Source organism: Chamaea fasciata, unplaced genomic scaffold, assembly GCF_029207755.1.
Source record: "Chamaea fasciata isolate MVZ Bird 193981 ecotype frontalis unplaced genomic scaffold, bChaFas1.0.hap1 SCAF_2, whole genome shotgun sequence".
Lineage (NCBI taxonomy): Eukaryota > Metazoa > Chordata > Aves > Passeriformes > Sylviidae > Chamaea > Chamaea fasciata.
In genome coordinates, this window is record NW_027094087.1 from 100,935,321 (window position 1) to 100,960,301 (window position 24,981).

General features: G+C 42.5%; 2 protein-coding genes across 4 annotated transcripts in view; one reads left to right on the forward strand and one right to left on the reverse strand.

The window, feature by feature from the left end:
- PPEF1 (protein phosphatase with EF-hand domain 1) overlaps positions 1-15,304 on the forward strand; it is a 38,395-nt gene extending 23,091 nt beyond the window's left edge. For both annotated transcript variants that reach the window (XM_066176901.1, XM_066176900.1), the window contains 10 exons: positions 3,622-3,788; positions 5,321-5,357; positions 5,811-5,960; positions 8,170-8,370; positions 9,717-9,902; positions 10,536-10,678; positions 11,322-11,428; positions 12,357-12,520; positions 13,373-13,457; positions 13,917-15,304. In XM_066176901.1, the coding sequence (XP_066032998.1) occupies positions 3,622-3,788; positions 5,321-5,357; positions 5,811-5,960; positions 8,170-8,370; positions 9,717-9,902; positions 10,536-10,678; positions 11,322-11,428; positions 12,357-12,520; positions 13,373-13,457; positions 13,917-14,110 (1,434 nt within the window). In that variant the 3' untranslated portion in view covers positions 14,111-15,304. The remainder of the gene's footprint in view (positions 1-3,621; positions 3,789-5,320; positions 5,358-5,810; positions 5,961-8,169; positions 8,371-9,716; positions 9,903-10,535; positions 10,679-11,321; positions 11,429-12,356; positions 12,521-13,372; positions 13,458-13,916) is intronic.
- Positions 15,305-15,912: 608 nt separating this feature from the next.
- The window catches only part of PHKA2 (phosphorylase kinase regulatory subunit alpha 2), a 44,635-nt gene continuing 35,566 nt past the window's right edge, over positions 15,913-24,981 (reverse strand). The window contains exons 28-32 of one of the 2 annotated variants that reach the window (XM_066176898.1): positions 24,100-24,267; positions 22,535-22,588; positions 22,328-22,429; positions 21,068-21,268; positions 15,913-20,553 (exon numbers count right to left, since the gene is read on the reverse strand). In XM_066176898.1, coding sequence (XP_066032995.1) covers positions 20,380-20,553; positions 21,068-21,268; positions 22,328-22,429; positions 22,535-22,588; positions 24,100-24,267 — 699 coding nt within the window. In that variant the 3' untranslated portion in view covers positions 15,913-20,379. The remainder of the gene's footprint in view (positions 20,554-21,067; positions 21,269-22,327; positions 22,430-22,534; positions 22,589-24,099; positions 24,268-24,981) is intronic. The other variant, XM_066176899.1, reaches the window with a different exon arrangement.

The window sequence follows — 24,981 nt, forward strand, 5'->3', positions numbered from 1 at the left end:
TCCTGATGTAACACTACACCATGGATAATTTTTACACTCAAGAAAAAATGTGGAAGCTTTCATTTATGCCTTCCACTGATACCTGCAGGTTTTTTGGTTTGTTTTGGGTTGGTTTGGGGTTTTTTGTTGTTTGGTTTGGGTTGTGTTTTGTTTTGTTTTGTTTGCGTTTGTTGTTGGGGTTGTTTTTGTTTTTAACAGGAAACAAGAAAGAGTGGTGCTTAAAAGCTTTTTAAGCCTTGGAAGCAATCACATGGTCTGCACAAAATAGAAGTACTTTAGGCACCCTTTATATATCCTTTTTATCATGCTAAAAAAGCATAACTCTGTTTTACTGATGTGTAAAACAAATTAAGCTCCAGGCTATCTTTTCCACAATTGTATGTTTAACTGAAGATGCAGGAAATGTTGTGTGTTTAGTTTCACATTTATCTTCAGGATGAATCACCACCTTTGACTGAGCAGGTACACTCTTTGATTTGAGCTTTCCGGGGGGAAAGGGTTTGTCTCAGATCCTTACACATTCGTCTGCACTGAATGGAGACTGAAGTGAGCTAAACCAGGTGTTTAAATGATGTCATTCTCCCCCTGCTTCCAGCTTTGTTACACTTCATCTGACACTTGTTGAATGTAAATGTGGTTGTTTTGCCCAAGTGCACACCTGAAGTCTGTTGAAGTACAGTTAAAGTATAATAAACCTTTTTATAGGAGTCCTACTTTTCTTACTAATCAACTGTCTTTAACTAGTCCTTGGCTTGCAGTCTTTTAGTTGTTTAGCTCTCTTTTTAAAGCTGGAATAAGAGTATGATACATATTGGTTTCCTACACAGAACCTGGAATGGGAAATATAACTATTTGGGAGATAAATGCTCAGACATAATTATATTTACAACTGCAGTCAGCCTGCATTTTATTTTTTTGGAGTAAACAGATGCCAATTCTTACCTCCACCCCCACTCTAATGGATGCTATAAAGAAAAAAAAAAAAGCAACTCTCATCCTGACTTCAGTAAATTCAGAGCCAAAACTCCCACTGACTTCAGACTAGAGATACCATCCAGTTGTTCAGTTGTTCTCTGTTAAACTTCTAGGGGAGTCCCTTCCATCAAACCAAATAAAATGGGCAAATGTTTTGTCATTTCAAAGTAGTTGAGAATATAGAGAGCATATGATAGAGCTGATTAGTTATTTAGAAGCAAATTAAATGACACTATTTTCTGTCTCCTCTGAGCAGTTTACCCAGTTGAGCAGTGAATCCATTTGGCTTCTGGGATCCATTTGTTTTCTCCTTCCCAAACTCTGTTTCAGTTGGAAGGGATTTCATCCTCCGAGTTGGTACAAACTACTTTGAACGAGAGGATGCAGTCCTAAACAATGCTATGGGAGTGATCTCGGTCTGCACAGGGCTGTGCAGAGCTGAAATGGGTTCTGGAGGCCTGCAAGCAGACCAGGCTCGTCACTTCCACAAACCACTCTCAGCAAACACACAGAACTGGCAATCTGCAGCATATTGATACACTGATACGGCTGGTTTATAATCCTTACACCTGGTTTGGCTGAAGCTAAGACACTTTTTTTTCCTCAATAACCAGTTTGTAAGCCAGTCCCTGCATTAATCTTTATTAAATTACAGCGTTTCCTGATATTCCTTGAAACACTTGAATTTTAAATTATGTGTTGCTAAGTTAGATTGTTAAAGGGATGCTATAGATAGAAATAGCCTGAAGCAGTAGAAAATGCCAAAAACAAACGGAAGTTAATTAATCACTAACCCAGGAGATACAGTAATGATGCCCAGCAGCAAGTTGCTAATCATTAGAGGGCCTTGTTTGCCTCTCTGACATGTCAGAGGCTGCAACAGCCTTTAATTTAGTTTTGCTCCCATTGTTGGTTGAAACCACAGAGGAGCAAAGTGGATGAGTGTGGAACAAAACTATAATGTCACATTGAAGTTGGAAGTCCAAAACAAACTTGTTTAAAACTCAACTGGTGTGTAACCTTTTCCAAAAGAAGGGTGGTAGAATCTGGAGTGCTCCAATAGATGTGTCTTTCCATGAGGACTGCAGTTAGAGTGGTTGTGTGTACACTCACAATCTGCTGGTGAATTCACATGCCCATTGGTTTTAAGGCAAAGCTTTTATCTATCTATCTATCTATCTATCTATCTATCTATCTATCTATCTATCTATCTATCTATCTTTTCCAGAAACTGCTGCTGAGTTTCTGCTGTCTGTTCCACTACTGAAATCCCTCCTCTCCTTTTTAAAGTCACTTCAACCCACTCCATTAGAAGAGTCTCATACATTGCCACTCCTGTGAGCACAGAGCGAGCACAGGCCCCTTCTAAGTTAGCTTGGAAAAGGGTTCAGGACAGGCTGTAGCAAAATCCAAGGAAGCTGAATTTACAGCAGCCAGGCTGGAGAGACCAGGGTTCAGTACTGCATCCTAACATGAAAGCATGGGACACTGATTGGGACAAAAAAAGGTATTCTCATAAGGATTCAAATTATACATGTCATCGAGTCCCTGGCCACATTTATTGCATCCTGCAATAAACCCACTAAGGCAGAATAGCAGCAATGCCATAGGAACACAAGAAAGGCTTGACACTGACACCGTGGATATATTCAAGAAGTGGAATGTCTTGCAATGCTGCCAAACTTTTTAAGAGTGGCTTCCACAGGTATAATGTAATTTTATAGATGTTCTATTGATATTTCTTGTGCATATCAATTGAGAAAACAGAGGTTTCCCTTTTCTGGCAAGTCAAAGTTGAAATACTATTTCTGATACTCATGACTGGAAATGATGAAGCTACATATAGGTGGTGCTATATTATCTGTAAGCTGATAGCACCCGTTGATGTGTTGGTAATTAATCAAATAAAACATACCATCAGTTCAAAATACTTGTTTTCAGTAAGTCACAATTTATAATAAAGCATTTCTCTGTATCTTCAGAAAAAAAAAAAGGGTAAGAAATACTTGTATATATAACCTCTCAGGTTTGTGAGCTTTCAAGTATATCTTGGCTTTTCATGAGTAAAATTCAAGTAGTGCTTTCAGGATTAAAGCAACTGAAATCAAACTCTTCCAAGTTCTGTCTTAAAGATTTTATATTCTCTGGACTCTAGTCCTTCTCAGGAGTTTTGGAAGCATACACTGCAAACGATGTAAATATATGAAATCCATACAAAGTTGCATCTGAAGATAATTTTTCATGTATTTCTTATCTTCCATTCAAACTGAATTATTCCCTTCTGTTTGCAAGTGCATAATTTCCTGGCAACAGTTGCAATAACAAGAACATATATTTTACTACAAGACTGATGTTCCTTTTGGTATCTTTCAATTTAATTGAATAGGTAGAGGAAAGGATTAGAGATGGCATTGTAAGAACAGCCAGAGAGGTCCTCTTTTCTCTAATGGCTTAGGTTGTCTCATAGGAAGGGTTTTAGTCTAAGCAGTGGAAATAAAGAAATGCTGCATTTTAGATCTCTGTATTATGCAGGATTTTTTTCAGAATTTCTAGCAATGGGATCTCATTTAAATGCTATTTCCTTTATTACAGTAGCATAGTAGCCTCTCTAAATGCCCCCCCCCCCTTTTTTTTTTCTTTCTGCAGAATGGTCTGCCTTCAGAACAAAACCGCTATGTCTTTAATGGTGATTTTGTCGACAGAGGGAAAAATTCTATGGAAATACTTATAATCCTATTTGCATTTCTTCTTATCTATCCCAATGATTTACACTTGAATAGAGGAAACCATGAAGACTACATCATGAACCTGAGGTAGATTTTGGGGGTGGGACAGATAATATCTGGCTTATCACTAGAAATATTTGAGCTTTTGAATGCTACTTTAGCCACTGTGACACCCTAAAACACAAATAATGTTTTATTAAGTAGTCAAGTGTGGCCTTGCCTTTTCAGTGTGTGTGGGGGGGGAAGGAACATCCTCACTACAGACACACAATTGAATGAGAATCATGTCTTGTCTCTGATCTAATCATAATCCAGTGAAGTCAGAGGGTTTAGTGCAGCTTCAAGAGTATCAAAACTGGGGAAGGATGGATAGACGTATGATATTTTAGTTAAAGCACATATATAGCAAAATCTGATTAGTTAACTTTGAACTAAGATTTCACTTCTCTAACACAAGGGGCCTGTCAATATCCTACCTTCTACTCAGAGGAGCTTATTTATTTGGAGGTGACAGTGCAGGAAAGGAGACACCCTGTTCTCTAACATTGACATTTGCACTCAGCTGTGCAGTGCAGCGCTGGCTGTAGTCAAAGTGTGACTTGGAGACAAAAAGCATCTCAGAGATGTGATCCTCAGTCCTACTCCCTACAATTCTAAGCTGCCCCAGAAAATCTTTGTGTGACTGACTGGTGGGTAACCTGCTGTAACCTTGGATCATTTGATGTGTGCACACAGGATGTATTGTTGTTTTCACACAGCCTCTGTGTTACCACCTGGGTCAGAGGCCCATAGGCAAGTCCTACTAATGATCCACAAAAGAGAATCAGTTCACATAATAGTTACTTTTTCAGCACTTAATTGAAAGAACCCCAACAAACAACAAATGTAAACCAAGATCAGTTACTTAATCTACAAGGTAGGAAAATTCCTCCCCAAAGTAGCAGAAAATTTTAACTAAGTCTGTGATGGTATGGAGTATACAGATGTATTCCTGTCTATCACTCTTGGCTTTGCATTTTGAATAGCAGTGCTGCACATCAGTAAATTTGAAAGCTGAGTTGTGAAAATGATGCTTGATGAAGGATATCTTGATGTTAAAAGAATGAGGTATAAAATCCTTGTCCCTTGTGGGGGAAAAGACATGACAGTTGGATGAGGCTCTGAGCAATCTGATCTAGTGGAAGGTGTCCCTGCCCATGGCAGGGGGCTGAAATGAGATGATCTTTAAGGCCTCTTCCAAACCATACCATTCTATGATATGATTCTCTGATGATATGATATTTAAGACAAAAACTCTCTGAAGGTTTTGTGGGAATTTTTGCCCATCGTTTGGTTCCTTTGGAGTCTCTCTCTCTGGTATCTAAAAGGTAGAGCTGGCAAAAAGGCCTCCTATTAGGAGTACCTCCAGTATTGGGCTGGATTCTGTTCCCTCTGTTATTTACAAGAAACCTGTTTAACTCAATTGTCAAGAGAGAGTGGAGAAAAGCACATTTCAGCTGAGGTGAGATGGAATGACAGGTGAGAAAGGGGGTAGAAAACTCCAGGAAAACACCATAGCACAGGAAACCATGCAGAAGGGGCACAGTGAAAACCAGTTCATGATGCTGTCCTGTTTTCAGATACGGCTTCACAAAAGAAGTTTCGAAAAAGTACAAGGTAAGATTTCTCCTCCTTCTCCTATTTTTTTTGTAGTCTTGCACATGTAAAATTAAACCTGTGTAAACAAGAAAACTTCAAACCAGTTTATTTAGGTGTAGCAGGTATTTATTTAGTGATGTAGGTGAAATGATTTTGGCCTATCAGTAGAATAACTGACAAAACAATTTTAAGTGCTAGTATCTTATGCCCAGAGATCTATGGGATGAAATAAGTAACATCCATAAGACCAATCAAGAACACAAAAGAGGTGAACATGAAAGAAAAAACTAAACACTATAGAGACAATCAAACGGCCCTAAAGTCAGAACATGGTTGTCAGGGCTGCAGTTCAGGATATCACCTGAACAAAACTGTTCTTAAAAACTGTGCCAGACAATTCAGCAAAATCTTGAACTTAGAACCAACAGAATCTTCCAGAAATAGAATCTAATGTAAGGGTATATTTTACAGGACCATTGGAAACAGATTTTGTGTCTTCTGCGAGATGTTTTTAGCTGGCTTCCCCTTGCCACTATAATTGATAGCAAAGTTCTTATCCTACATGGGGGGATTTCAGACACCACAGATTTGGATTTCCTGAATGCACTTGAGAGAAATAAGGTAAGAGATCATATTCATATGAGGGTAATTTTGTTTTCTTTTTAAAATTTTGTGGTATAAATGCTACAATCAGGTTGTTTGCATTAGGAAAGGACATGGCAGCAGTATAAGGCATGTAAGAAAAATAATAGTCCAATTTTTCTTCAGAATAAGGGCTTAGGAAGGAAGATTGCAGAAGGTGTTGAGAGCCAGTTGTCTGGCTCTCTGCATAACTTGAGTCTTTTGACCTTAAAATAGCTAAAGCCACTTTAGATGCCTCCTCCTGCAGTGATGACACATTAGCCAGAAAGTAGGAAAACTACTTGATTCTTGGACATTTCCTTTAAACACTTTAGAATTCAATCTAGCCACATATTTCCAGCACTGCCTTTTTTCCTGGGGCTGTGCTTCTGCCATCTGTTGTGTGGGGGAAGTTCTCCACCTGTGAGGTGCTCCCTTGGCAGCAGCTGAGAGTTGTACATGTGGGAGAGCCTTTCCAGAAGGATCAAAATTCAAGAACTGGTCTTGATAAAACAGAATCTATTGCTTTTGGGGGATTTAGAAGACAGAAATGTTCATGTTTTTTTTCTGAAATGATGAGCAAACACAGATTTTTCAAATCAGCGGAAAATGGTGTGGGATTTGGTCTCAATTTGGATAACTAAATCAAGATGTCTGTTTGTGATCAGGGTGCTAAGACTCCTTACAGGCAATGGAGATCCAGGAGATCAGGTGAAGATCATCACTTAGGTACATGTCTCCAGGGCTGTTCAAGGAAGTGCCCCATTGGCCAGGCATGTCCCCTCTGGCCTTTGCCTGCCTCCAAAGAGTCTTCTCTTTAGGTGCCCTCCACCAGTCCCCTTTAGGCCAAATATGTGTCTGCCCCCCTCCACTAATTCACAGACATAGTGGAGCATCTCAGATGGCATAGGAGACCAATGTTAGAGCAACTTAGTGTAGCCTGTCATCAATGTCTATGGAATTTAGAGCTATTTTTGTCATCCTCATATTTTCTAAAGCAAAAATAAATGCTTTGCAGGACAGTCAGTTGTGTTTCTTTTTTAAAAGTATGAAAAAGAGCATGATAACTTCTGATGATTGGAGTCTGGGCTCTGTTGGCTGCACCACTGCACACTAAAACTGAGTGCCTGATCACTGATACAGGTGTCCTAACCATGAGCTGAGTTCTGCCCGTCCTTTCAACAGGGCTCAGCTCTGCGTGTTTCTGATGCAGCATCTGTGAAATGCAGAGTTCACAGGCCAAAGTTGCTGCCACAGGAGAATGTTGCTAATGAGACATGTGTGGGCCACAACCCAGGGCAGTGTCACTCAAGGCCAAGTGATGTATCTTAATTGGTACAGCTGGCAGCTGACAGGTTTGAAATACTGGTCAGTGCACTGGTGAATAACCCCGTGTTGTGCATTTTGTTTTGAATTAGTCCTTTTCTTTGTTAAAGAATAAAATCTGGGGATCTGTGGGCAGTATATGTTTTATTGGTGGGTGGTTTTTGGTTTTTTTTTTGGTCTGGGTTTTTTTGTTTTGCTTTGGGTTTTTTGGATTGGTTGGTTGGTTTGGTTTTGAGGTTTATTTTGGCTTTGTTCTGGAAATAAGCTAGTATGAGATAATTTCAAATGAGAAGACATTCCCTGGAGAAGAATCCACATTAATGGTCATTCATGGAACCATGGTGTACCGCTCCAAAAAAGCAAATGCCCATGCATGTTGGAGGAGTTTGATTTAACAGTGTAAGGCCTGATGTAATATTCCATCAGTTTCAGTACTGTCTTCCTGATTCTTGGTTTAATTTAGCCAAACTAACCAACAGCGTGGTGCTGTGTCAGAGAAGAAGTGAATGGAGTCTCACCTTCAGTACAATATGAATATATAGTTTGTTTCCAGGGAAGCTGGACACTGAAGTTTCTTCCCTGAGCCCAGGCTCTACTTCCTGCATAGTGAGACCTAAAGACTGACTATGTTTGGAATGATCATGTGTGTCTGGATAAGAATATGAAAGAGTGTGGTTACTGATAGGTATAAAGCAAAATTTCTGCAAGCGCCAAATACCTGCAGCTTCTCCCAAACCTGTGAATTCAGGACATTATGAGAGTTAACATTAGTTGAACTCTCAAGGAATTTTCCTGAGTACGGGAAACATGAGCTGATGTGCTTTTCAGCCAATATCTCTGTATCAACTTCTGTTCTTGTGATGGTAACTTTTTTTTTTTTAAGTTGAAATCTTTGATGCGGCCACCGAAGTCAGTGAGAGACAGACAGGACCAAACGAAGAAGAAAATTCCCACAACCAAACCCAGTAAACACATTGCCAACCAGCATGTTGCAGGGAAGACTCAACACATCTCTTCATCGGGCTTCACTGAGCCTTCAGGCTCAAATTTGCCTCCAGACCCCGCCCTGAAGGAATGGAAACAAGTAGGTGAAACCAAAGATGCATTGATAACAACCCCTCCGGCGCAAACTCAGCAGATGTTCTGTTCAGGCACTGTGTTTATGAGTCTGAGGGAACTGTCTCTTGACAGGAAAACAGTCACTCTAAGGAATATATTAGATACCTATTCGTTTTGTTGGATGCATTTTGTAGACCTGGTAACAAAAGCTTGGGATTTTCTACCTTCCAAGTAAAATTCACCCAGTATTTTCTTGCCTTAGCCCTTAGGAGGAGGAAACTGCTCAGTAGGAAATGGGTTTGCCTGCCCTCATGTGGTTGGATCTGTTGGTACATAAATGCTTGTTGGTTTAAACAGGTCAGACTGCAATTGTTGGTGAGATAAAGCCTTTTTTTGGCTGTGCTTTTGGCAGCTGAATGCTGATATAGCCCAAAAAAGCCACCCAGCTCCTGAGACCTACAGGCAGATTACTCAGAAGTGTGAATATTTTGTCCTCTGGCTGTTCATCTTGAATATCAGAGCCAATATAGAGCCTTTGTTATACTGTCATTTAATAAATTGTGACAATTTGGAAAGCTTAATTTCTCTGAAAATCTGATGTCCCAAGATACCTATCTGACCTACTAACTAACATAATGGGCACAAGCAAGGCTCCTCTTTCACCCCCAAATCTGACACTGCCCCAGCTAATCAAGCATCCACTAAGCCATGCTCACAAACATAAAGTGGAATGTGTTAGTGCAAAACTTTCCCAGAAAAGTTTAAACAAACACATTTTGAATAATTTCTGCTACTGACTAGAATGAAACCATGATAATTCATCTTCATGTCTGAACTCTGCTAAAATGCTAATATGTAAAATGTTGATTTGAAACACAATCTAACTGAAAACAATAAATCCAAAGGCAACTCTTGTCATGTTTAGAGCTGGTACTCCCAAGCTTAGGTAAAACCACTGACCAGTATGGTTATCCAGTCTGTGCTGGGAAATAGAAATTGCCTCTCCTACCTACATGTGAAGAAGGCTGCTTTTATTCTCTTTGAAATAGTCCAGGTACTGTTCCTGATGCACCTGCCCAAGTCTGAAAACCTCAGCTGTGAAAGGAGGTACATTGCTGAAATGATATTTATTCTGAAACAAAAATTTTCATCCGAAATCTAGATTATGTTTCTTAAAAAGTAGAACAAAAGTCTCAAGGCAAAAAAATACACTCCTGAAAGGAAGGAAAAACCCCAAGATCTACGTGTTAGCTCAGATGTGTTTTCTCCCTGTCCTGTGGGGCTTTTGCTGGGCCCAGGACTTTACACAGCCATAGCCTATCAGTCTTCCCCTACTATCAGTCCTCACTTGCTTGAGTTTGCTATTTATAGATCCTTGACATTCTGTGGAGTGATCCAAGAAGCCAAAATGGCTGTACACCAAACAAGTCTCGAGGAGGAGGCTGTTACTTTGGTCCTGATGTCACTGCCAAGCTGTTTGAGAGGTATAATCTGAAGATGCTCATCAGGTCTCATGAATTTAAGCCAGAAGGTTATGAGATCAGTCATGATGGGAAGGTAAGATGCTTCCATGTACAGTAGAATTCTCCTGTGAATTTCACAGGAACATCCACAGTAGATTCGTCTGCAAAATTTCTTGTAAAAAAAAGAGTCACTTTGTTAAACTGGGTTTGGGGGAATTTTGTCCTAGATAGGTGTTACAACAAATTACTGAGTTCCGAGTAACAAAATTCTTTACAGCTTTAGGGAGTGGGGACCAATTTATTACTTACATGAAAACAAATGGACATCAACAAAATCCCTGACAAGAATTGTGTGTAAATACTGTTCAAGAGATGCTCTCAGGCTCTGGAAACCTTTAACTTACTGATTTCTCTTCTGGCCCTGATTTCTAACATGCTCTATTAGGAAGCCGACAAGAATCCTGAAAACCAGGTCTCTCTTAAAAAGCGGTTTCTGTTAAACCTCACTGCTCTCTGAAGTCTGACAGGTCAAAACTAAAGGTCCAGAGCTCTGACTCAAAAGGCAAGAGCAATTTGGTGAATGACACAGTTCAATTTGGTGAATGACACAGTTTTACATGTAGACACATAATTTTGTAACCTGGAATTTTTTTCTCATATAAGTTTCAGAAATAAGTGTCAAGAAGAGCTGTTCTGGCCCATGCAGTTTCTTTGTTTCCTATGGCAGGTTATCACCATATTCTCTGCCTCTAACTATTACGAAGAGGGCAGTAACCGGGGCGCTTACATCAAGCTGAATCCCGAGCTGACCCCTCGGTTTGTGCAGTACCAGGTCAGCAAGTTCACACGCAGGCAGAATCTCCGCGAGAGGTAAAGCTCTGTGCTGCATGCAGTGAGCGTGGGCTCACCTCACATGTACCTGCAAATCTAGAGCTTGATTGAGTAACTGAATAGGCATCCATTTTCATTGATTCTCACTGGTTTTCTATTTTACAGTTTAAAAATTAATGCAGTAGACAGAACATGTTCTAAGTGCTTAACTTGGTTTCCTGAGAAACTCCCAAAGGTAATGAGGTGAGGTAAGCAGGTAGAACAGACTATTGTCAGGGACTCATAAGTGGCCTGCACCTGTCTGCTTGAAGGCTGCAGTGTTAATCTGGACAAATCCTGTTATGAATTGAGTCTCAAAGTTTATCATGACAGCTTTGCCATGCCTACTAGTGTGGTCAGATTACTAAAGGAAAGCAGCTTAGAATTACCTGCATAAACTCAATTATCTCATAAACTCAGATTATTCTTATTGAGCATTGTTGGTTTGGTTTGGGGTTTTTTTCCCCCTGAATGTTGTCTTACATGTTTTAGTGCATTTTTGGTCATCCTACTTAAACATACTTGACCCTAAACATACTACATGTTAAAGGATATAAGAATTTTATAATGAGTGTTGAAAAGCATAAAATGCTAGAGGATTTTAATCCTTTAATAATCTGCTGATTTTTTTTTTTCCTCCTAGGGTGGGTACAATTGAATCATCTGCCTTAAAGTCCTTACGAGAGAAGATTTATGCTCACAGGTCTGAACTCACCAGTGCTTTTGCACAATATGATGTAAATGGCACAGGTACTACTTCCTCTCCCCAGTTGCCACCACGGGAAAAACAGTTTCCATGTGTGTGGGAGGCAAAGGGGACAAACCCCACGGAGGTGAGGCCTGCCTGCCCGCCAGTGTCAGGCTGAGGGCAGCAGAGGCTGGTTCACCTTGCTCTTCATGCCTGCAGGGGAGGATAGGCCTTGGGAAGGGCTTAGCTCCAAACAACTTGAGGGGATGAAGCTTGAAGTAGGAAAAAGAAAACTGAAAGACAGGGGCAAATTAAGAATGATGTTTGCTGTTGGGTAGAGAGTTTGAGCAGGCAAGTCCAGTTTCAGAAGCTCAAAGGTCACCACCACCTTCATGTAGGAGCATCTTAGGAATGTGTCGGACAGGGAACTGGGGTCTCAGGTGAGGAGGGGGGAATGGGTCTCCTTCTGAGTCTGGGAGGTACCTCCAGCAGACACAGACTCACCCCTCAGCTGAAGAGAAGTCAGTGCTAAGTTAATATATTTATGTAGATGCAAGAAGTTGATTTCTGCCACAAATACAACTTTTCCTTGTGATGACTCCTCACTTGACTATGTCCTTACAAGGGCACTCAATAACATGATGTTGTTTCTTTGGCCACTGAACAGCTGTTTCACATATTTCTGTCTGGCTGAGTTTTCAGCCACATGTCACTCTAATTGCAGCTCAGCTGAAACCTGAAGTGGCATAAAACTCTTCATGGCATAATCTGGCTTTCTCAAAAGGTGTTAAAACATCCTGAACATCATAACAGCATCACAACTTTGTGGCTGGAAGGGACCCGTGGTAATGCCTAGTCCAACCCCATTTTGTTATGAGGGCTTTTATCCCAGGGTTCAGAGAAAATCCTTGTGTTTTGTAACCCTTTGTGCTGGTGACTGATGTGTGCTGTGTCCTGTACTTTTAACCATGACCTGACCCCTTCTGGCAGGCAGGATTTCTGTCAATGACTGGGCTGCAGCAATGGAGTCTGTCCTGCAGCTGGAACTGCCCTGGAGGATGCTGCGCTCCCAGTTAGCACAGATGAACCCAGATGGAGAAGTTGACTTCATGTCATGTTTTTATGATTTGAAAATGGATCAACCTATAAAAGAGGTAAAGAGGAAAACACCTCCTTGCAATTCTTGGAGGACCAACTTTTGGTGCTAATTGAAGCCCAAGACAGTGGTTTGGCCCATCAAGTAGACATCTACATCTGAACTAGTTGCTGAGCTTCCTTTTATAGTCACTGGAGGAAAATGAGCACTGCTAGGGTACGAATCATCATTCCCTGCTAAGGTAGATGCTTAAAATAGGTTGGATGAATCACATGCTAGAACTGCTTCTTACTTTCTCTTGGCTCTCGAGGGCGTTTAGATAACGGAGCTGAGGAGATGTGACAAATCCTGCCCAGAGCACTCAACCCTTACTATTTGAAATGAGCTTTTCAAACAAGATCCAGAGGCAGTTAAGGCCTCTGTGGGAGGAAGTCACATTTGTAGAGGGACTTTTAGATGTTTATAATGGTATCTGAGGTCACTTCTACAGAGCGGAGTTGTTGTTACCAAATAGCTGCACAGTGCTTTGGTACGGAGGTATCCAAAACTTTCCTGAACAGCAGGATCCATTCCCATCTGCACAGTGAGTGCTTTGTATGAGTGTATGGTCTGCACCATCTTCCCTAGGTTGTCCAAGACTATTTTCACAAATAATTACTGAAGGTAGGAGGTGTGAAGGGCTCCTTTCCCCCTTGCCCTGCCATCTGAAAGTAACAGGTTTTATCTGATTATTCCTTAGGGCAAGACACAGAAGTGTCATTCCAGAGAACTTAAGGATAAAGCTTTTTTTTTTTTTTTAACATTTGACGACTTAAACTGGGAAAATGGAAATTCGATAGTAGATATTCTGTAGGTTAAATTAGCTCCAACCAAGGTCTGAATAGCTTCTTGTATGTGATTTCAAAACCAGGCTCAGCCAGCTTTGACAGAAACACTGTGCAGATACAGAAAGGACCTGGAGATCATCTTTAACATCATTGACAAAGATCACTCAGGTAAGTCCAGGTAGCTTCACTGTGTCAGCTCTAGGGAGACTATACCAGTTATCTTTTCCCCACTGTCTTTCCTCCTTAAGGCTTCTAAATATAGAGGAACCAGAGGTGATGTCATTTCTCCAGTTTAGTGGAAACTATTTTAAGCAGTCAGGCTGCAACCATATAAGGGACGGTGCACAGAGCTTAAGAAAAGATTCTCGCACATCCCAGCTCCAGTATTGGCTTCACTCTTTGGGGTCTTTTTCTCCCTTTAACTCTGTCTTACTCTTTACTGCTTTCTCAATTCCACTGTCAAAAGCATTCAATCATTACCTGAAGTAAGTATGTGCTTCAATCATGAAAGCACTAACCCCATGGTAGGCAGGTAACTTTGTTGCAGTGAAGGAGTGTGCATGTGTGTGTTTATGCAGGAAAGGGAAACAACACTGCAAAAAGCCGTCTATTGTCTGTCTCCTTTAGGTTTGATTTCTCTTGAGGAATTCAGCCAGACATGGAGACTCTTTACTTCTCACCTGGGCATTGATGTACAGGATGACTCCATTGACAAGTTAGTCCTCAGCATAGACTACAACAAAGATGGCCACATTGACTTCAATGAATTTTTAGAGGCCTTTCACGTTGTTCACAGACTTGAGAAAAAGGCAACCTCATGAAAAGGCAGAACTTCTTGTGGGTTGTCTTGGAAGCTCAGCTTGCTGTCATTAGTCATAAAAGGGCTGCTGGATAGGGTCACTGTGCAAGCCTTTATTTAGCCCTTCCTGGATGATCTGTACCTGCTAATAATGGGACAGAGATGAAAACCCACTCTTACAGTATTACTGTGTCACTGCCACACACTGCCAGGACCTTACAATTCACCCCCTCCTCTTGGCGGCATCTCCCCCATCAATCTAATCCCTGAACATTGCCAAGGTCATGCCTACAGCTGTGCAGGAAGAGAGACTTTGGTATGTGTCTGTCAGCAGTCCTAGGTGACAGCTGAGAGCATTGATAACCACAAGGAACATATCAGACCCACCCTGATGGAACAGGCACAAGAGAGGCTGGCTGTGGGGTGTCCATTGCAGGAGAGGAAAACAGGGAAGAAGCATCTTGTTAAAACAGGTAGTCCTGCATTTAATCTTGCTCTTTGCATGATGCAGAGAAATTAAATCATTCCAGGTCAATCTCTTATCCTTCCAAAAGTTTACAGGCACAACTTAGAGGATCTTGGTTGAAAGGTTTTTACACTTGCACTAGATTTCCTCTTGCCTCTGGTTACTTTTCTCCACATTTGTTGGGATTTGGAGCTCTGAAACAATCATAACTGTTTCTGAGATGGAGCCAGGCTCTTCACAGTGGTTCCCAACAATAGGACAAGAGGCAATGGGCAGAAACTGATGCACAGGAAGTCCCACCTGAAAATGAGGAAGAACTTTTTTCCTGTGCAGTGACCGAGCACTGGAACAGAATGCTCACAGAGGGTGTGGAGTCTCCCTCACTGGAAATATTCAAGAACCATCTGGATGTAGTCCAGATGTGTGATGCTGTGTGTTATGGGATGACCCTCTCTGAGCAGGGGGGTTGGACCAGATGATTCATTGTGGTCTCTTCCGACATGACCCACTCTGGGATTCGGTGATTCCATGATAACCCACCACTTTAATGAAGGCTAAATCCACAGCATGTTAATGCAACACATGATAGATCACAAAATAAAGCTTTAGCTTTCTGAGCAATGCCTAAGTGGAGTGTCTCTCTGCCTGTGTTTTGGTACCCTGCCCTGATCACCATAGAACACTCTTCCTGAAGATGAACTGGGTTTCTTAAAAACAGAGATGAGTAAGAATACAAGAGTAAACATATTTTGATACTATCAAATCTAAATATTCTTGCATATAGTTAAACATAAATTCTTTACCAAGAAAAGGAAACTTGAGATATTCTGAAATTGAGTTTTTGGAAGGCAGCAAGATGGAAGACTTGTACTCACATTCCTGTCTCCTTTCCCTGACTGCAAGTCAGTATTCCCATTCCTGCCAGCATTACCCTGTCAATTCCCAAGGGGGAGAAGTCAGGAGATCTGGACCTAATTCTCTTGCATCTTACACTCTGAAAGCAACATCATGTCAGGAGCTTTTTGGTAACTGTATTACCTCATTCAGCCTCAGTAAATCCAATGCACATAAAGTGCTTTTTTCAGTAGAAAAAGTTCCAACCTACTCCCTCTTTAAATTTTAATAGCTGAAGATGAGCTAAGTAAAGCAGCTCGGTTTCATTTAATAGAAGTGTTGAAAATACAAAAAAAGCATCCTTCCAAGTTTATCATCCCAGAATGCAACAGCAGCCCAAGCTTAAGGCACTGTTGTCTCTCTTAAATCTTATTTTTTACTATTAAATACAGAACACTTTTCCAGAAGTATTTTGTAACTTGACAGATGAATGAACAAACATGCACATTCTTATTGCTACTGCCTTGGAGGAGGGGAAAGAAAAATCTTTAATAGTACAAACAAAATTTACAGTAACACTTTAATGGCACTGGTAATACATAATGTATATTTTTAGCATGCAGTTATTCTGATCTATGCACTGTGATGATCAGGCCCACCTTATTCCAGTGGAGTGACAAAAAGGCTCCACTTACAATGGCCAAACACCGCTGTGTGCTGGGATCTTGCTTCCCACTGTTGGCTTCCATGTGGTGGGTGTGAAGTGACAAGGTGGAATACTGCAGCTCTGGAGTCCCCCTTTGCCACCTGCCCCAGGAAAGAGGACAAAGCCAGGCTGTACAATGAGACACAGGAGCTCTGAAGGATGGCTGGCAGCCTCCAGCGTGGATGGCCCTCACTAAGGACACATCCCTGAACGTGGCATGAAGGGGACTGGCCTCGAGGCATCACTTCCTGGGAGGGGATGCCAAGGTACAGTCACAGCACAGCTTCACTTGGCAGGCAGTGAGAGCCTTTTGGGGGATGCAGGACTGAGGTATGAGAGGAGCTGAATCCTTGAGCCAAAAAAGCAAACACCATCCTGTCAGCTGCTGGTGGCACAAAGTACCCCCTGACCCCTGACAGAAGGAGGGTGGCACAGGGAGTAACTGTGAAACATTAATGCTGGGAATAAATGCCACTTGAGACTGAAACTGGGAGTGGGAAAAAGCCCTGCTGCTTGTACTTAAATCCAAACAGTTCGAGCTGAAGCTCTTCTGTAACCCCCATCCTCAATCCCTTTTTTTTCAGTTATGATTCTATGCAGTAGCTACTTAATATTCCAGATGTGAGTGGTCCTTTAAGCAGCACCTGAATCATTCTGCAGACGACTGCCAAACTCTCACCCTTACAGCTACAGATGCTACCACTGGTATCATCTCTCTCCTGCTTTCTGGGCAACTCTGCTCCTACCTGCTGACCACTCCAAAAAGTGTCCAAGGCTGGACTTGGACTGACTCCAGCTCCTGCTTCACTGAAGGCCCTGGCTACTGCCAGAGGGTGACAAATTCCCACAGTGTCCTATGCCCACAGGGGGCAGGCCAGCTGTTTCACTACCCCACAGAAAGTGGCTGCCCCTTTGCAGGGCAGCTAAGGACTCTGTGGCTCACCTGCACCTTCCAGGAACAAGCAGGACCCTTTCCTTGAGAAAGGAGACTACAATTAGCAGGAGAGAAGCCAGACAAACTTTGTACTCCACCCATTCAGTTTTCACAGCTACCTGTGGGACCAGCAGCTGAGGGAGATCAATGCTGCTTTTGATCTGTTTGACAAACCCTTCCCTGTTGGCAGGAGGGAGAAGGCAACAGTGTGAGCAGGGGGGACACTGGCCTGGGGGAGCAGGGTTGGGGCCAGCATGTGCCATGAGCTCTGAGCTGGACACAGATCCTTGTTCTGCCACTTCCTGCCCCCAGTCCCTTGCCTGTCTCCAGGCGCACCCAACTGCCCCCAGCACTGTGTAGGTGCTTCTGACCCCACAGCTGCAAACTGCTTGGGGCAGCAGGGCCCATCAGGCTGGCATGAGCAGCTCCCAGATGAGTCTATTTTAAATCACTAATGCCCTTGTTTCTGAGGCACAGGACCGGTCTGTTCACCTTTGCTTTCCATAAATGATTTTCCAGGGACTGGGAGCTGGCAGAGTCATCCTCTGCTGGTTCCCCAGGGAGGCTGCACAGCCAAGGAGAGCCTCTGCCCATTAGCTCAGCCCTGCACGAACTGCAGAGTCGTCCTGTATTTTATCTGGGAACACACCCTGGCCACTGCCAGCGCCAGCTCTGCTTTGCAGCAGCCTCACACACACAGGGGATCCTCAACAAAGCAGGGGGTCTGTGTAAAACCTTATTTGCATAATTGGGTTTGCATTGCAAGGCAGCTCTCCAGTTGCAATGGTTCTTCACTCCGACAGTAACACAGCAGCAAGGTGCAGCTGTGCCTGACCCTGCAAGTAACACAAGTTTGCCTTCCACTGGCCTTGTGTTTGGGTACCACCCTTCACCACCAGATACCTAAACTGTTCAAATTACCACATAAATACTTTCCAATTGCCTGCATTCCACGTGGTAATCCATTGTGACATCCTGAATATACCATAACCTAGGTCATACTATGAACTCGATATTAAAGATACCAATGACACTCCCATTTAAAAACAAAGAAGTGTTAAGGGGTGTCCAGGTATGTTAGGCCACACATTTCATTGCTTTAGACTTCAATGCAGACGCTGCATGGAAAACCAGCATCAGCTTTCTTGATTCTGAAAACAAATTCTCACAGTAGGTAAAAAAAAATATATATATTAAAAGTCTGAGCAAAAAGTCATCTTGCATCTCTCTCAATCTAGGATTCAAGAAGAAAAGCAAAAATAACTGCTACTACGTATTGTATGATACTGGGTAGAATAAAAAAAAATCACCTTGCTCTTGTGCTTATGCTCTGCACTGTAACATCTGCTTAAACTAGACAAAGGGTTTTACTTCCTTTTACTGGGAAACAAGCCAAGTGAGCTCTCACAATACATATGAAAAGTTAAAAAACCCAAACCAAACCAACCAACCAAAGGCAAACCCTTACAAAACAGGCACCATGCCAATAAAATAACTTTCACACCCAAGTGCTAATTGTACCTGAACTGTCACTTTATATTGGCCCTTGCACAGGCCCACAGTTCCCATGGTGGTTAACACAGAGCTCCTGGTCCTCTGGACTACCAAACTCCTCTGGTCTCTGAAAAACCATTAAATCACCTCACATTAAGGCCTCCCACACCTACACTCTCTTGAGCCAGGTCCCAGATGCTGCTACAGCAGCAGTGACTGTGCAGAGGGAGAGCAGGCAGGGTGTCATGGCCTTTGGAGCTCAGACCTTCTGGGACCATGAGGGCTGGCAAGTGAGACAGGACAATACTTCTACTGGAAGCAAAAACCTCACTCTCAAAAGCACCACACACTGTTGTTAAAATAAACCAAAACAAACCAAAACAAATTCTATACAAATGGCACCGTTGTTTTGAAAGAGTGGAGGGGAGGCTCACAGAAACAGCTTATCAGGCTTATATATAACTGAGAAAGTACTTATTTTTACAGGCCTATCTGCTCTTTTCCCCTCTACCTGGAAAGCCTAAATTGCTCTGATCCTTTCTGCTCACATGGCAGCAGTGCTACTCAGGCAGCCTGTCTGTGGCCATGGGATGCTGAAGCTACTGCCACTTTCCTAAGCTGTTAGCCAGATGCTGACATGTGGCTGGTGGCAATGCCAGCAGCACAGGCACAAGGAAAACTACAGCCAATGCCTGGGGTAAGGCAGGGTTTTCCTCTCCAGAGGCTGCCTACCTCTGTTTTCAGTTTCAGGCAATGGAGTCATTTCCATGCAGGATGTGCCTACTCCCTACAGCATCTCAGAGCTTCCAACTGACAGCATTAACCTGGGAACTGTCTGCAGGGATATTTCCAGGCAGCCCAACCCCTAATTACATAAGACCAGTGTGACTTCAAACTAAAAAGAAGAAAAAGAAGAAATGGAAAAGAAAAAAAGAAAAAAAAAAACCCACACCAAAACAAAACAAAGAGAAACATCAAAGCCTTCCATAAACTCATGCTACATTGGAAAAGCCACAATTATGTGATTCTTAATTCTGAGGCTGTTTGCAAGGGAAATGATCAGGAGACTTAGAAAGGGTGCTCAAGTGGAAGAGGTTTATCTTGCTCCATTCAGAGGAAAGGATTACAGGCATAAAACTGTCAGTCACACTGGAGAAGCTAGAGTCTTGAGATTTTGCCTCCAATGTCTTGGGGATGCAGGGAAGGAAGCTATTCAGATTAAAGACAGACACGGCTTCCTGACAGAGGCTATCCTCTCAAATTAGTGGATATTGTAGGACGTTTGTTCCTACTGGCATTAGCCCTGCACTGACTAGGTGCAAATGAGAAGAGATTCAGCAAAAAAGTGAATTAAAAATATCACTACGTTATTTCCAGTTATTCTTACTCCTCCAATTTACATTTCCCTGGATGTTTCACACTGTGCATTAGTGATTCACAATGATGTACATTTACACACAGCAGGAGAAAAATTAATGAATTCCATCACTTCCCTTATTTGTGAGACTCTGAGCCTGAGATGCAGTTCCCTCATTTTATTATGCCTTTTGATCACCACAGAGTAATCTGTTTTCCCCTTGGCAGAACTGTATAATTCTTGCTAATTTAATATGAATTACATTTATGCACTTTGGGCAGGATAACCCTCATTATTTTTTATTTCTTGCACACTCTCCTAAAACCAGGCCAAACTCCAGCTCCCTGTCCCCAGCAGGACGTGTGCACGAAGCACCCCTAGCAGTGCCAGGTGTTGAGGGAGTGCATGACACACACACAGGCAGCAACCAACCAAGGAGTTTGTGACAGGGAACTGGGGAGGAAGAGCCTCTGAGCCTTCCCTCCCGTGTGAGGCATCACCTACTGCATTGCACAGCCTGTGCTGGGCAGGAAATCATGTAAATAAATAATTATGGCTTTTGTTAGGTAAGTCATGGTGCCATAGGCTCCGCTGGGAGCACTGTCATAAAAAAAGTGGCAAATTCCTGTGGCCGCATCTTTCTCCAAGATACTACCAGTAGCTCCAAATGATTTCTGTAAAGACACAAGCAAAGATGTAGAGCAAGTTAGGCATGCATGCTTATTTATTGGAAAAAACCCACCATACTACGACTTTTTATTTGTGCTTAATACTGAAAGCAATTCTCTTGCCCCTCATGAAAACCTTAATCAGGATTACTATAGGGCCCACATGACTTAGCTGGATCAGTGCAAGTAAAAGAAGAACATATGGGTTTCTGTCCTTTGGGGCGAATGGGTGGGATTACTCAAATAGTGGTAATAGAAATGCCTTGATAAAGCAGGACTTCACTTCAATCTGCCCTTGTATTTCAGGGCTTGTTAGCCACTACAGTTTTATTCCCTTTAAATCCCCCATGATTCTTACATTAGTTTTCCTAAATATATTTCCAGAAGATACTTAAGGGATTTGGTCTGTCTTTGTTGGAGAAAGAGACAGGACAAAATTAAGTTCATCACACACATTAGAAAAAGAACAGGGGATAATTTTTAAAGTAGGAGGTTTTTCCCCACTGCCCTTTGAGCTCACCAGCTCCTGCAGAAACAGGTCATTGGCCATGTGCACGATTCTGTCCACGTGGATGATGCCCCCGATGCTGTTCACCTCGATGTCGGAGAGGAACGTCAGGACGAGAATAGCTTCCACCAGGAGCTGCCGGTACTCGGGCTGGGGGACGTGGTTCAGCACCGACTCCACGTGCACTGCAAACTTGATTTCGCACGGGGTCATCTGGCAAGTTGGAGTGGAAATGGAAAGACAAACTGACAAATCCAAAAGACTAGCTCCTCACATCCTGCCAGCACTGAGACATATGCTCCTCTCCGCACGTGGGGGCAGACTGAGTGAAGCGAACAAAACGTTTGCGCAGCTTTAGCACTCACAGAAAGTTTTCGTGTTGCTAGACCTGATTCTGCAAACCGTTACACAACATCCAGAAGCCTGCTCCAGCCCTGTCACACACACATCTCACTGACATACAGTGCTGCTGATGCTTAGCTGGCACATTAACTCTTCGCTCCTCAGGCTGTGGTCTCACACACTCTGCCTTGTACATCTCTTTCTGGCATTGCAGGTGAGTTGCAAAGCCAAACTTACTGCTGAGATTTAAAAACAACCACCTGCTTAAAGGGGTGATTTTTAAATAACCCCTGAGCTTTGCCATGCAGGAATATCACTATTCTGTTTGCAGAGCAGCTTAATTTGCACTGACAAAGCTCTGTGGATGTTATGCTGCCTTAGGAAGTTTGTGCTTATTTTATTCAATTGCTTTAAACAGAAAAATTAGATACTGTCCAGGTCTGACAGGCTAAAAATAGAAGTCTCTTTATCTACACAACAGAGATAAATAAAGCTCTCCTTTCTGAATCCGACCCCCCCACAAACCCCAATATTTAAATTTGGCAGAAAATTCCAGCTCCTCTCTTCAGCTATTACCACAGTGCCTCAGAAAAGAAGGAAGCCAGAGACAAATCTGAGGGAAACAGTCAGGAAAACAGTCTTGGGCACACAAGCACCACCCTTGCACTGATGGATTACTGTTCACAAGAGTTGGTTTTATATAGATGTGAATTCAGAATTTGCCAGAGCACCTAAAGACAGAATCCAGCTAAGAAAAAAGTGCAAGAAAATATTACGGATTTAAAGTGTCAAAGCTTTGGTTAGAAACAATCATCCTCAACTGGTATTTACTTTTGAGATTGTGAAGCCAAAATGCTGTTGCAGCATATTAAAAAAAGTAAGTGGCAAGCAACATGTCTGCTTTATTCCAGTAAGTCTGTGCTGCCTCACCTTCTCCCCAAAGGGAAAACCTGTCCCAGGCCCGCCTAGCAGGAATTCACCTCCACAGACCCAGGAAAGCAGGCAGAGGTGCTGGGGCAAGGTCAAGATGTTCTAAAAGTAAAACCAAGGATCTGTAACAGAGGCCCTGCTGCATCTTACACTGTCAAACCAAACATTCAGACATGTGGCTAGAAAATCGTGGGCATTTTACTGTACCTCTCTGGTGGTTGAAGAAGGAAGGACATACCCATCAATGGACAGACCATGGCACTGAAACATTTCAAGAGTGAACAGAAATTACAGTTCTTGCAAGTCAATCTGAGGGTTCTCTGCTCTAAGCCAATATGTAACAACTTTCAGTTAGGGGGAAAAAAAAGCAAAGCAAAACCCCCCAAATGACACAAAAAGCCCTGTTCAAAAATATTATTTTATCCTTCCTGAAGAAGTTATTATGTAACTGGCAAAGATTAGAAATAGCCTGACATGACACACCAGTGCATGCTGTGCTCCAGCCCAGCTAACGAAGCAGAGCACTTCAGGAGCCACTACAGAAAAGGCACACAAAGGAGGGAAACAAATCAATGGGAGCATTCTTCTGGAAGGGATTTGGAAATAAAAGATAACACAAAAGCAAGACAACAGACCACAAAAGCAAAAATCTTTTTTTCATTTTTGCTAGAACAACATTTCGTTATGTGTTTCAGATCCAGGACACCACACCTCAGGATGTCAACCACTGGGGGAGAGAAATAACAAGTGGTATAAAGAAAACAGAGACAAAACCTAAATGGTGAGAAAGCAGGTTAAGGAGGGACACATCTGGGTACGTGAGGTATAGAATAGAAACACACCAAGAAGTGGAGACAGATTTTATGAACAGTCCAAAGAGATTTTAAGAATTAAATATTGAAGACAAGCACAATTCATTTTAACGGCCAGAAAAAACACACAATTACTTCCAGCTATTACATTAGGTTAGAAGTGATCCTCACTCGACTGGAAGATCCTATTAGTAAATAGCCAAGAGGTCATATATGATTTGTCTTGGCTGACATCAACACTAACAGCTTCAGTGTAAGGGATTTTAGAAGGACAAACCAGCCTAAATTGGTGATGCACTCTTTTCCTAACTAAGCAAGCATGAACAGCTCAGTGCTGCAAAGTGCCAGATGCTGGCCTGTATCCAGCAAAGCAGAAAAACAGGTGCATAATCACTTTGAAATAAGTTAAAATTTTTAATTCCCCTCTCCTTCTTCCTGGAGAGTTGCGCTTTATTTTTTTTTTTTTTCATACCCCTGATATCCAAGGTGCTGGCAAGGACATACTTTTCACTTAAAACCAAACTAAGAAACAAAAAAGGTTACAAATACCATACAGCTCAGAAGAGCCAGCAAGAGGTCTCAAAGCATTCTGGAAGAGTTAGAGCAGTTTCCTACTTCATTTCTCACAGTCTTTTTGACCTGGAGCACAGAACTGCATTGCACTGCAGTGCCCTTTAGGTGCACTGACAATGTGCATTAGGCCAGAGGATGCACAACAGGCAGTGGTGGAACAGAATCATTCAGCCAAAATTCAGCATTGGTGGTTTCAGAGAAAAACACACTCTCAAAGAAACACATAAACTTGTGTTACTGGAGCCCTTTTATGTCCAAGAGACACCCTTCTTCCAGTGACTCTGGTTTCCACCTGTCTGCCAACTTCCACTCCTGGCAAGATGCCACCCCTGGACCACCACCTGCCTGAGTTCCAGCTTGCTTCTTCCTCCACAGCGGTCAGCTTACCTTCTGAAGGATCTTCCACACTTTCTCATAAAAGCCAACAGGAACTCTGTTGATAGCACCATCCAGCCTCCTCCTGCGCAGCCACTGTCCCTTCCTGTCACCCCAGCTCATGTCTCCGCTGGAGCCAGTCGGAGAAGTACTGGTGGGAGATGATGGAGTACTGCCTCTCTGTGAGGACATTAAAGCTTTGGTTAGTTACTTTCTACCACCCCAAGTGCCACTCCTGGCCAATACATTTCTGTTATAATGCTACCTCAGAACCAGGGAAAAAATACAGGCCTTGGTGTCATACAGGATGATGGGATAGGCTTGATCCTTCATCCCCAACAAGCTTTGCAACAAGCTTCATTTCTCAAGTACTTCCATCACTTCTCAACAAAACTAGCAAGCAGTTCACCATGGCATAACCCAGTGAACCTCACTGCTTGCTTTAAGGCAACACTCGACTATTTTAAGAAGCACGAGCTGCTTCCAGGGCAATGTCACTGGTGTGCAAGGTGGGGGGATCTGAAGGTAGGTCTGACTCACTTGGACATGGGGCTCAGTCTTGTACAAGTATCAAAGGGTTCATAAGTCTAGCAAGAGAGTCCCTCATGCAAAAGCTCCACTGAAGTAGAGTAGATTAAAAATTGACTTAATGAAGCCACGAAATCATCATGCCTGCCTCTCTGTAAGTATTAGTGTTATTTCCTTTATCACCCTTGTCGCTCTATTATTTTACTCTACCAGGTCTGGATACTAAATTAAGCAGCAAATCATTTTCAAAATTGGGGCAATACCACCATATTGCTGTTGTGATTCCCACACGTGCAGTCTGCCCATCCCTTGCACTCCCAGACTCTGCTTTTCTGTGTTCTCCTTCCTTTTTGATACCTGTTACTT